At 38.6% G+C, this 13,550-nt stretch overlaps 1 protein-coding gene across 1 annotated transcript in view; it reads right to left on the bottom strand.

Moving 5' to 3' along the window:
* Positions 1–13,106, bottom strand: part of LOC120417620 (protein scabrous) — a 93,517-nt gene extending 80,411 nt beyond the window's left edge. The window contains exon 1 of the mRNA XM_039579734.2: positions 11,518–13,106. Coding sequence (XP_039435668.1) covers positions 11,518–11,819 — 302 coding nt within the window. The 5' untranslated portion in view covers positions 11,820–13,106. The remainder of the gene's footprint in view (positions 1–11,517) is intronic.
* Between the last annotated feature and the right edge of the window lie 444 nt (positions 13,107–13,550).

The raw sequence follows: 13,550 nt of genomic DNA, 5'->3' as shown, positions 1-13,550 counted from the left end.
GTGTTCCCGCCCGGTGCGGCAAATTTGGCACCGGCCGGGGGCCCCAAGGTGCCCCTGCTGGGCTGACTGCGGAGGAGTTTGTCGACAAAAGTTGGCGAAATTTTTAATTCCGCCTTCTCGGCGAAACATTACCGTCGGGGCTGGGTATCGAGTTCAACCCAGCAGAAGCAGAACCGGTGATATTGGGTTTCACTGGAAGTAAAGGCCACAGACTTGTTTCGTTCTCTCGGGGTGGTACGTGCCGGGAATTTAAAGCCACCGACCGCCTTGAGCTGAACTTTTGCGAAACATTTTCGGTCTGGTAGGTTGTGACCGCGTATCGGAACGTGTTATTTTAGGATCTTAATCCAGCTTCTAATGGTGAACTTTTGCGAGTCGAGGGGTGGTCGAATAATTGTCCAATGGCGCTCGCTGGGCACAATGTCGGTGTGTGTGTGTGTGTGTGTGTTTGTTTGGAGAATAAATTCAATAAATGAAACATGCGCCAAATGGAATTGTACAGCAGATTCAATTTTCCTTCCACCTCCGGGCGAGGCTTGGGAAAACGAACATTCGAAATCAACCGAACCCGAGCCCAATTGAATCATTTGCAATTGATGAGATTTACTGTGTGTTTGTTTACAAAGGGAGGGCTCCACCGGCATGGTTCTTCGGATTGATTTATTTGCATAGACATTCCGGTTATCGTGGTGGCGTGGGAATCGGAGCCATCTTCTGTTCTGGTTGTGATTGATTGCGGAAAATTTTCGAACCGAACGTTGAGAGAAATATATGTCTGAATTGTCACATTATATATATTCATATCAATTCATCATACCGATACACTTTGCTGGATGAGAATTGTTTGTCGCAATAACTCAAACATTTCCCATCGAACAAAGTTTATCGGGTTTTCGGAAAAAATTATGTCTGAATCTATACTATCCAATACAATAATTAACGAGATAAAACTCTCATTGAAATCGATCTCCAAAAAAAAATTGAAGTTGTTCAAAAACACGCAACAACTCACACATCAGTTGCCCCGACCCCTCTTCGATTTGCGTGAAACTTTGTCCTAAGGGGTATCTTTTGTCCGAGGTCCATTTTTTGATATCTCGTGACGGAGGGGCGATGCGACCCCTTTCATTTTTAAACATGCGAAAAAAGAGGTGCTTTTCAATAATTTGCAGCCTGAAACGGTGAAGAGATATAAATTTGGTGTCAAAGGTATTTTTATGTAAAATTGAAAAGTGCGTGCGACGAAGCACGCACCCAGTGTCTATTGTCTGTGTTAAACTGCCTTACCCAGATAGCCCCTACAAGCTCCAGGTCGAAACGAGTTTTTTATTTGAGTTTGAAAATTGTGCTATTTTTTCACTAAAATGCCGATAACATCATATGATTTTGCCAATTGGGATGCTTTACCCCGCATTTTGTTGGATTTTTTAAGCCCTTTCAGATGCATTTTGAAAATTGAAATCCAAACGAGGTTTGCCCAAGTTACAGCATTTTTAAGATTTTTACGTTTTCGAACCATATAATTTCCCGTTAACCTAGAGTGCTCATATTTTGGCCAGACGCTAGTTTTATACACAGAAAAAAAAAATCATGGTAATATTACATCTGGGAAGGGGTACATCTTCTATGTCAGAAAAAAGGTGAAATTTTACCTCTGGAAATGTGTAACTTTACCACTTTTCTGGTGTAACTTCACTTTTTCAGTCTAAATTGAGGTAAAATTACACAATAAAAGAGGTAATATTCAACCTTCCAAAATTATAGCTTCCAAATTTACATTATTTTTTACTGTGTATGGACAAACAATCCCTAAAAATTTCAGGCAGATTGGTGAGGTCTAAACGACGTCCCATACAAAAGGGTATGCCCTGTTTATGGACTCGCTCTTAAGAAATACCCCCCGGCTCGATTCTTTAGGTAAAAATAATTAACTGTGTCAATTTTGAGCCAAATCAGTAAACGATGAAGAAGAACTCTGTATGAGAAAAATCGAAAAAATGTATGGAGAAAGCAAAAATTTAAAAATTCCACCAAAAGGTGACGTTCAATGTGTCGGATCATTGTCAAATGTGCGATTCTTATGTAAAATTTTATGATAAACAACTTTGTCCAAGACTACAAAACGATACGAGTTAACCCTGACGAGTTATTAGCGATTTAAAAATACGTTTTTGTATGAAAAGATTTATCACCAGCTTAAACTTTCTATTGCGGCCCTTAAACCTTAACCGATTTGGCTCAAAATTGTCACATAGGGGAAATATGCCCATTTTAAGCCTAATAAGCGGTCGTGTTTGAATGATGCTGGATAATCTGGATAATTCCTTGAAATTCACTAAAACCAAGTACACCAACGTGTAGAGCAACTTTTTGTGAACATTTCTGTTTATTTTCACTTTTATTAAAAGTTATACTATTCCTTTTCCTTTTTTTTTCTATTTTCAGCTTAATTCCTTTTTTTTCTTCCAGCGCTCTTTTGGGTCTGCTTAGTGCTGCCAAAATTGATGAAATTTTAAGCGAACACTCACGAAAATAAGCATTTATAGCGAAAGTTTCTTGGCAGCACTTGCTCACTCCAACTGGCGCTGCACCAGCATGTTGGTGGTGTTGGTGGCCACCCTTTGTTCTTTATTTGCCTTCGCTCCTCGCTCGGTTTTCTTCAGCCTTCGATTGGAATGGGTAGTCAAAATTGAAACGTCAAAAGACTTGGCGCGTTTGTTTTTTTGATGGAGCTTGCTAATTATTTACATTTTCGGGATTATTTTTCAAGTGAGTGACTAACTAATGTGCAAAAGAACATGTTGCCGGTAGTTGGAAACAATTTTATATCTTAAGCGCTTTGCAATCGTTAGCGCAAGTGAAAAGATATTGATGGCGACTTTCGTTAAGCAGTTAACCTCTGATCTTGCGTGTGGATGTGTGTGCCACCAAAATGATGAGAAATGGTCTCGCAAAATGGAAATTATGATCAAAAGTGCATTAAATTTGATCTTTTTGGCCAGTAAATGGCATAAATTTGCGTGCTTACTTGAGGAGGTGCTGTTGCTGGTAAGTTTATAGCCTGAATAGTATTTTTGGAGTTTTAATCGAGCATCAAACTCTCCATATGACAAAGATAGGTGTTTGATTAGAATAAGTATATTTCCCCTAATCATAATTTTTAAATTATGGTCGGATCAAAACCTATTAGAAATCTCCTGGATGATAAAATTTTATCGGGTTGAGGAAAACTTTCTAGAAGAAGAGTTAGAAAGGGAAAAATAAATCAATTAAATAGATTGAAATTACATTCTAACTTCAGATCAAAACTGGAGCAACGAAACCTAATGATGCAAACGAAATTGAACACTTTTGTCATTTTCATATATCAGTGAACAACGCTAATGTGAAAGTAGTTGATTATTTGAATGTTTGCTTGCCATCAGTTTTCAACTCGTCGTATTTATCAGTTTCGCTAAACCTCGATGGATACATGTACAAATAGTGCTGACGAGCTTTGCCACTGGAATCATTTTTTTTGTAATTCCGAATAGGAATTCCAGTAAAACGTAATTTTTTCCAAATTTGTTCGGCGGCCGTTAATTTGACCAACTCAAAAACCAAAATAGTGTAGAAAAGTATTATTTTTCGAGAAAAGAGCTTACATGTTGAACATTTCTGGAATTTTTTTTGAAAAGGTCCAATAAACCAAATTTCCAGTTTTTTGCTTTTTGGGTGTTTTTGAAACCGCCTTGAGTCAGGGGTATTAAAAAACACAATAGTTAGTATTTTCAAAACGTAATTGCAAAAATATTTTTTGGTGCTCCGTCGTGAAACAAAATGCTTTTCCTGTCATTCTCGAGCGACAGGAAAGTTCTTTTTTTCATCACTGAAAAGGGTGCTTAAACATTTCCAATTTCTTTGTTTTGAACGGTGAATTCAATGAATAAATAGATTTTTTATAAAAATAAATTCAAAAGCATTTTTTTAGAATTGCAAAAAAATTGCAGCCAACTCGTTGCAATACTTGATAGCAAGCTTCCCTGCACCGTGCGGTACACGCGGTTCACTTGTACCTCGGGTTTGCTTTGCGCCTTTTTGTTCGGTTTACAACCGTACCCGACTCACACGAACCGAGGGTATTTTGGTTCATCGTACCAGCGCACCACGACACTCTCGGGTCGCCGCGTCGGTTATGTGTCTGGCACTCACCCATGGCATGAACCCAGCGTATGAGCCAAGGTGCTTCACTCGGTACGAGCCGAGGTACGTGCGCGCTGGCGGTACAAAACGGGTTCAATTTTACGGCGCGTACCACGGCACGCTAGGTTCATGCCATGGGTGAGTGCCAGACACAAAACCGATGGGGCGAGCCGAGAGTGTCGTGGTGCGCTGGTACGATGTACCAAGATACCAATACACAAATGGGTTCAGGCACGTACCGAAGCTAGAAAACCAAACCCGTGGTGTGCCTTGGCACTGGCGCATGGGAAGCTTGCTTGATATTGTCAGCACTCGTCGACTCATGTTGGAAAAATCTTTATTTTTTGCTATTTGTTACATAAACTAATATTTTGTACGATCACATTTTTTAGGCAAAACTTTAAAATTTTAATAAAAATAGGTGCCATCATTCTCTATACAAACTTTGGAGAAATACCATTTGGCCCTGTCTAAATATTTTTGAAAAATTCTTAAAGCACGAGTTTCTGGGGACTCCAAACTTCATGCTTCCCCTCGAGTTGCGCCTGCGCTGAAATTTTGTTGGTCAGTGTAATCAAAAATATGGAAAAGATCAAAACATGCATTTTCTTGAGTTGGCTACATATTTTTTTTTTTCGTTTTTAAAGTTAACAAATTATTAAAACTTTTCATTTTTGTTTTAAGAATACTTCTTAAGATACTTTCAACATTTCTCTACCAATCGCAGTATGATTTCATACTAACCATCCATCTTCACCCAAGTTAAAACCAATGAGCTTAGCATTTCTGTCAAGTTGGTTTCCCACACTGACTCGATTCGGCGTGTAATATCACATAAAATTTCAACGACAGACAGCCTTTAGAGCAATGTCGTACCGCACATTTCAAATATCACTTTAGATATAACATTTAATGTCTGGCATTTACACGCTGTTGTATAACTCCTTTTTTTGCTGTGTATCTATTTCACTTCGGTTAACAGAAATAATTAAAGGAGGTTCTGATAGGACTGATAGGGCATAACAGAATCTACCTCGAGATTTTTTGATGACTTTGAATGTTCAACATTTGAATTTATTTATTTTTTCTCTAGCAACTGTACACATTAATTTCGCAACTGCCATGCAACAATAATCATCTGCCAAATAGCGAAATTAAATTATGAATTTATTGAGTTCAATTAAGCTTTCGCGCGCCCCAGTGATATACAGACACAGAATGCGGAATGCTTCGATTTATTAAATTAAATCCACTGATCAGCTCCAGGAGTGCATGCACTATTCCCGGTCGGGCGATAAAAATAAATGACTGCGTCAACAGCTGCTGTCGGAGCAGGATGTAGTGCATGTTCCGGACAAATGTTTTCCCCCCATTTCCGGCCCGCCTCCGCAAATCCGCTTTTCATCAGCACATCACCCAGCCTTTCGATTCTTGTGAACCAAAAAATTAAATCAACAGTTGTCGTACCCCGGTTGTGTTTGTGTATTTGTGTTGCGGTGCGGTTGGTGTTTGTACGTTTGTGTCCGCTCATTGTTCGACGGAAAAACAGTTTAAAAATCGGTTTTTGTTCGTTTTTCGATACTGGGCCATTTCATTGTTAATTTTTACCAATTTCCCGCACCACCCCTCCCCCACTAGGAACAAAAACAGCTTCCCGAAAAAAGGGACACAATGCCAACAACGAGCCCAGCGCGGTCGGCGGTGGTCCTTGGCAAACAAATGAAGCAAACGTTGGGGTACAGGAAAAAAGCTCGGACACAATCCGAAACAAAATAAACTGCTGCTTCTGCTGCTCATTTTGGGATCGCTTTTCTGCGGTCTCGGTGATTATCGATCGGAACATTGAGTCGGAGTCGGAGGGGACACAAAGGACGCCACCAAAGCAAAGTTCAGAAAAAAGTGGGTCCATGTTCCGGAAGAGGTTGAGGAAGGCCAGGGATCCTCTCTGTTCGCCAATTAATGGAAAAGCTCCACCGTATATGTGTGTGTGTGACAATTGCAAATTGAGCGTGCTTTTGAATTGTGTTTTTTAGGGGGGTGAAACTCTGCGAAAGTGGGGTGGTGGGTTGGCCAATAATAGTGCCCCTAGGCCAACATACACAGTTTCGAGGGTTGTTTTTGGCAAATGAACAAATTGCTCGACTTTTGCCTCACCAGAAAGTGGACAGCCCTGTGTGGTGGGGTTTGTTTGGCCAGGGTGACAGCAGAACCCACTAATTGATTCCACGTCAGTGGAGTGCTTTTGAGGATTTTTTTTTCGCTGATGACTGTGACAACTTTGCTCGCAGTTTCGGAAAGTGATTTGATAAGAAGCTCAAGTGGAAATTAGTATTGAAATATGAACAACGAAGCTATTTTTAGAGTTGAACGAGGAAATGATTAAAGATTTGTTTTTTTAATTATCTACATAAAAGTTGAATCTAAAGAAAATTGGCTCAACGTAACACATAAGAGAGGGTAAAATTTGCTCAGTTGCGAATGAAAGGATGTCCAAATACAGAAAACGGTTAAATATCTTATTTTTTCAGGTCATTTCTTGGGGGGGGGGGGGGGGTGAGATTGAGTCATACAAATTTCAGCATTTTTGTATGACCCAATCTCAACCCCCAGACCCAATGTCACCCCTGATGACGGTATTTGAAAAAATCGTTACTGTTTTTGCCTTTCTTACTAAAGAAAGGAAAAGGTTTTAATTTAAGGCAGGACGTCATTTCCATCTTCGTAAATATGTCGATTCAGCATGAATTTTCATCGGAAAAATCGTCAAAAAATCACACTGCATCGATTTTTGACGCTCTATCGATTCACCTTGACAGAACTCGTCTATCTCCAACCCTCGAATTTTGAGAAAATAAATTCCGTGGAGTTCGAGTGATGTTCGTATGTGGTAAAATTTTGCAAAATTTTGTGTCGCGCCTTTCTCAGCTCCCATATATCCGATTTCGATTCTTCCAAATGCAGACGAAAGCTAGTGTGCTGAACCTGGGCGAGTTGCCGCGCAAATTTCGAAATATCCATCTGTTTTCGGATGCGGCCAGACTTTTCAATAAAATACACAGTTTTCAAATGAAAATATGGTCAAATTTTTTCATTTTCATATCTTTTATTTATCTCAAAAATTGCATTTTTTGAGCCCTACAACCTCCCAAATTTTCATCCAGATTCATAATATGGTTCTGGAGTTAGAGCCGTTTGATTGACCTACCATAAGAAAAAAAATCCATAAAAAAAATAAAAGCCCACCTGGTGACCTTCGCCAACATTTTTCATTTCCGATTTTATTCGAAATTTCTTGCTACATTCATAGTACAGACCATGAGTGAGCATCTGGAACAAATTCGACATCGATTGGCCATCCCGATCAATTTTTAGAACGATTTACTTTTTGCCTTTCTTACTAAAGAAAGGTATAGGTTTTACTTTAAGGCAGGACGTCATTTCCATCTTCGTAAATATGTCGATTCAGCATGAATTTTCATCGGAAAAATCGTCAAAAAATCACACTGCATCAAGTTGTCAAGTTGAGCTTCGAATACTGGCGCGAGAATGCTGGCGCATATATTTTGTGGCTCGACTTATACTCATTTTGTAGTAGCTTGTCTACCGATGTTTCTTTCAATATGTAAGATATCGTAGCTTTTCGGTTTCTTTTGCCCTGTCCGTTTTTGCATAACTGTCCAATGTTTATGCAAAAACCTTTGTGACATAGGACATTCATCCGGCTACAATCATTTTGTTTCCCGTGCGCTCCTAAAATCGCCTAAATGTAGACTTCATTTTTTCGTGATTTCGTAAGTTTATTTAACAGGGTTTATTGGATAGGATAATAGGAGCTTTCTAAGCTTTTCATCGTTTATATCGTTTTCAAAGTGTTCAATGCTGGCGACTCCAATGGCTTTCTTCCTAAGGTTCTCGCGATTGAGTGTGTAGTGGTGCGGTTGTTAAAAATAACTATATCTGACTCTGTCACTTTCGTAGAAGCTGAATGGCTAGCTTCCTTGCACCGTGCGGAACACGCGGTTCACTTGTACCTCGGTTTTGCTTGGCTTGGTGCGCTGGTACGATGAACCAAAACACCAACACAGTCACACAAAAGGGCTCGTACCGAAACTAGAAAAACGCGGTGTGCGTTGTTTGGAAGCTTGCTATGATCGCGTTTGTCATAAACGCTTGTTTGATTAGAAACGTACAAACATATTGTTCGATTAAAAATATTCTTTTGGTGAAAATTGCGTTTTTTATTTCTTTTGGAAATCATATCATTCATAATACTCATAATATCATCATAATTCATTGCTTTCATCATAAGACTTTCTTTTGTGCTGACGTTATAAATAAACAAAGTCGATGTTATTAATTGAAAGAAGTTCTACCATTGTTATTTTCTTTAGTAAGAAAGGCTCTTTCTCACCCCAGGTGGGATTAAATCGGGTTTTTTTGCTAGCAAAACAATCATTCTTTTTTTTTAATGTGAAACGGGAAGACAGTGTCATATTGACACCACGACACGAGTTTTTTAAAGCACCTTTAAGGCGAATGCCATAACTTACGATGTTCCGTTTTTTGCAGTCACTTAATAAGGCAATAGCAGGCAATCTGTCAAGTTCAGAAATTATTTAATGTTGAACAGAAGTTGACCAAAACCGGTGTCTCGTTTTACCTTAAGGAAAAAAAAATCAATGTAGCCCAAAATTTTAGTAAAAGTCTCCAATTTGTGTACCAAAATTGCTTATTTACATAAAAATTTCTTACGATCAAACCAAATTTAATTTAAAATAAGTTTCACAGAATTTTAATTTCAATCAATGTTATAAATGTCAGTTTCATATTTTATTTGCAAACAGGGGACAGCAGGTTTTAGAGCACTTAAAAACTTGAAATTTGGAAATCGATGCACTACTTTTGTTTATCTATTCGAATCCAATCAAAAATATCCAAATATTGGGCAGCAACAAGGTTAAAACAGGTGTCCCAATTAACCCCATGTGTCCGATTCGCCCCAGATAACGGTAATAGTATTTTTTTACAAAAAAAGCAACAAGAATTTGGCTATTATTTGAAGCAAATTATGTTTAAACCGAAAATTCTTTTTTTTTACCTTTTCCATTATTTTTTAATCCTATCCGTTAGCTTGTACGGTAATGGTAAATAATAACAAAATATTAATTGCCACTATTATTCAGTTGCACAGCTGTGAACTAGTTCAAATCATTTTTCAAACTTTTTTAAACATTTAGTTGTGATAATAAGAAAACTGAACTTAACTTCACTACATCTGCCAACCTAATACATACTTGCAAGCATTATGCTCGGCTCAAATTAGCGTTGGTTTTTCCTGAACTATTAAAAAAGGGCAAAGACATTGAAACGTTAAAAACTATTCAAAACAAGACAAAATACTGTTTTTTTTTTAAACAAAATACAGATTGGGAAAATATCTGTCGGAAAACGGTTAATTTTTCATAGTTTTGCTAAAAAAAACTATTAATAATTGATTCTAAAATTGACCAATAATGTGGAATTATAAACTTGTTCAAAAATGCTTCAAAAAATTTTGACAAGGAAAAAAATAAACTTTACGAAATTTAGTTAAAAACAGTTTTATAAATATTGAAAAGTCAAGTTTACGCTGTTGGATGAGTTAATTCCTCACGATTTTTTTTTTCAGCAGATATGAAATATGAAACATCGGTAATTAACGATAATATTTTCAAATAATTTGCTTCAGCTTTAAACATTTTTAAATGATTCAAAAGTAACTCAATCCTGGTGAACTTGATAGGATTGCAAGTTATTCTGCAAAATTCATATTTTTGAAGGGGGGGGGGACATAAACTTATAAACTTTGAAATATATTTGCAATGGCCTTAAAAAAAATATATTTTCGTTAAAAATTGGCGTTTTCAAATTTAAAGTGTCTAACAAATTTCAGCTTAAAAGGTTGTTAATTGAATTGGTTATGTCAAATGGACCATTAGCAAGCATCTAAAATAAAATGTTTACACAACTAAGTTTTAACGTTTAAATGAAATGTATAGAATTTTGAAACTAACAATAAAGAAAAATAAATTTGCTCAAAACTCATTTAAAAAGATGAATAAATAAATATATATATTTTTTTTAATTGATAGCAATGTTGAAGCAAACAAAATAAAAATCCACATTTACTCAGAAACTTGTTTTAAAGAAAATGTGTATAAATTTGGAGATTACGAAACTATCGTTTAAAAAACATTTGGAACTTGAAGCTTTGGAACTAATTCAGTCTGTTTTTCATGTAAAATTGTCCAAAACATATAATAATTCAATCCATTTTACGACTCGACTAAACTAAACTAAACTACGACTAAAATATAAATATTTCCTTTATTATAAATCAAATTAAAAAAAATATTGATAGCTTATTTCATCACTTCTCAACCAAGCTCAGTATGTTTCAATACCAATACTGTTCAATTTATCGATTTGCAAAAAAATAATCCTTAATCTTATCCATCAATGTCATCCCGGCTATCAATGTCACCCCAGTTTACGGTACATGTTAAAATCAGAAAATATCGAACATAGATGTTGTATTCACGTATTTAAACCCTATACTGCTCAAATTTTTTTTTCGAAAATATTTATTTTTCCCTTGTTCAGGAGGTCGTTTTGAGCAACTTTTGTTCTACGAAAAACATTACTTCTCTTGCTTTATGTTTTCTTGTTTTATTTTTAGTATTTTAATTTGCATTTATCTTGTTTAGTTTTTGTTTGTTTTTGGTAGTATTTGGCCAATTCTACCACCTAATATTATTACATTTTGCCTATCTATTTTTTTCACGTTTTTACAGTCACTTTTTAAATTTTTTGCATGGTTTTTACATTTTCTGCTATAGAATGGCACCATCATCATTTGAATTGCAAAAAAATGCGTAGAGGCATAGTCTGGGACACTACAAAAATTACTGCATACTTCTTTTTACTGAAAATATAGGAAATATTAGTAAAAAAACACAGCCAAAGTTGACCCCTAAAAATTACATTTTTAAAATCATTGGCAAAGTCACATAAAACAAGTTAAACTTCCAACCCTGAAATTTTCTAAAGTTTTATGAGTTCTTCTTTCTAATGCTTTTTAAAGATCAAAAATCGGTTGGAAAATTGATTAAAAATTTTTAGATCGAAGCCCGTCTAAAGGCGGGGTTAGGTTGTAAATGATTAGTGTATGATATCAGTACCAACAAATTTCACGAATCCGTTGATCCGATTCAATCAAATTAGGCCCAGATTAGTCCCCCTAGTCCAAATGTTAATCTCTCTACCCCATTCCACTCCACCAAACCCAAAACTCACCTCAGCGCGTCCAGCTCCTCGCGTATCTCCGCGCCCGTCAGCTGGGCCGAGTTCTTGCGCACGTACTTTTTCAGGTTGTTCTCGAGGCTCTTGTAATCCTCGCGGCGCTGGTTGGTGAGGGCGTTCAACTGCTTCGTCAACAGCCGCACCTGATCCTCGAGCGAAAGGACCGGGGTCGGGGCTTCCTCCAGCTCACCGTTGACTGGCTGGTTCACCGTGGAAGGTGGCACCCCGAGGGCGCTACAGCTCACCAGCGATGTTAATCCGAGGATAATCGCGACCCCCGGCAATAAGTACACCATTTTGGGTGATTTATCGATTTGCTGTTTTCTTGAAAAACCGAAATTTTCTGGTTGGGAAACCAGCAAACTCGCGCGTAACTCTTCCGGATTTCGTGTCGGCCGCAGAACGGTAACTTATGGTTTGAGGGGGGTCCTGGAGCCCAATAAATTTTCAATTATAACCAAAAATTCGCCTCTGGTTCATAAATACTGCCCGGTCCTACGCTGATTTGTGCTTTCAACACACGCGTACCCTTGGCGTGTCACGTTTTCCCCCTTAAGCTCTGTGTTATTTTTGCGCGCGCGATTTTTTTCCTCCTCCTCCTCTCTGTGTTTCGTTTTCACCAATAACAATTCACGTCAAGTTGCCGCAATTATTCCAATAAATATCCGCATCCGGTGCTGCTGCTGCTCTGCCGTGGCTTCCGACCGGGATAAATAAGTAAATAATCGATTCTACCGCACCGGAATTCCGAATCTCCCCCCGGGGGAGTGGGAACCCAACAAGGAGGATACACACACACGTGGAATGCCGGAAAATGTGCGTTTTCCGAACTGACAAGCAATCCAATAAATTTGCTTTCGTAATTGTCGCAAAAAAGGGTCGAATCACACCAGCTCTCTAATCCAATATTCCTGTTGGGTGGATAGAGTCGGGATGTTCCCGGCACGCTTTGAATAAGTGATTAGCGCAAATGGCCAGCGAGTGCACTATTCATTCCCCAGAATCACACGTGCTGCACAAATCCACAAGTTGATTATTCGAATCCTTTCCACCGTGCACTCCCACACACAAAACTCACACCAAACCGAAACTTTATTTGTGCTTTCGCGGAATCCCGCACACACTCATTCACTTTGCTCCTCTTCAAAGAGTCCTTTTTTTTCAACGGCCTCAATTCACTCTAGCGGTGTGCCGTTAGATAACGTTACTCCATTCATAAATATTTAATTCACACTCTGGTGCTGCTGCTGCTTTGGCTCCCACTGCTCAACGAAAAATCAATAGCGCACCACTCTACAAAAAATACACGTCGGCACCACCTACAGCGGGACGACAACACATCACTCCCGTTGGACAGTTCGTGTCCCAATTGCTTGACCGTGTCTAAACGCCACCCCCTTCCGTTAAATCCGTGAATTTCACGCACTGCCACCTTTCCGTCCGCGTTTCGCGTCGTTTCACGCACGCACTCACTGGAAAAGTTTGGTCCAAAATAAAACTCCTCACGGTGGTGGGACAACCCAACTACTAGCTTGCCGATCCTTGCTCCACGACGTCCCAATCTGAACTAACCGTTGGCGAGTCCTTGCCGATAGCTTTTTATACGGGTGCGATGTTTTGCTCGCGCGCTCTCGCGGAAAAGCGCGCTCTCTCTCTATGTTGCTCGAAGTTTGATGAGAGGAAAATTGTCGTAAAGAGGAAAAGCGAAACATAGCATAGGGAAACGTTGTGGTGTGCGATGATTTTACTGTAAAGGGCACATGGTGCCGGCGCTCTCGTTCTCTTGCAGGTATTAAATTGAGAATGAGAATAACATCTGAGATTGGGAGAGCGAGAGAGCGCGAGAGAGATTCTGAATGAGTCATGTTGTTTTGGTTTTATGCTGCGTGCTTACTGCTGTGATGGATGCACGATTGATATGTTGCCGGTGCGATGTGTTGAGATCTACACATGTTCGGCGCAGCGTGGTATCCTGAACGTTATTACCTGGACACGGATTAATACTTATTGATCAACGAAGATCTCGT

Source organism: Culex pipiens, chromosome 3 (assembly GCF_016801865.2).
Source record: "Culex pipiens pallens isolate TS chromosome 3, TS_CPP_V2, whole genome shotgun sequence".
Lineage (NCBI taxonomy): Eukaryota > Metazoa > Arthropoda > Insecta > Diptera > Culicidae > Culex > Culex pipiens.
This window is presented reverse-complemented; position numbering and strand designations above follow the sequence as displayed.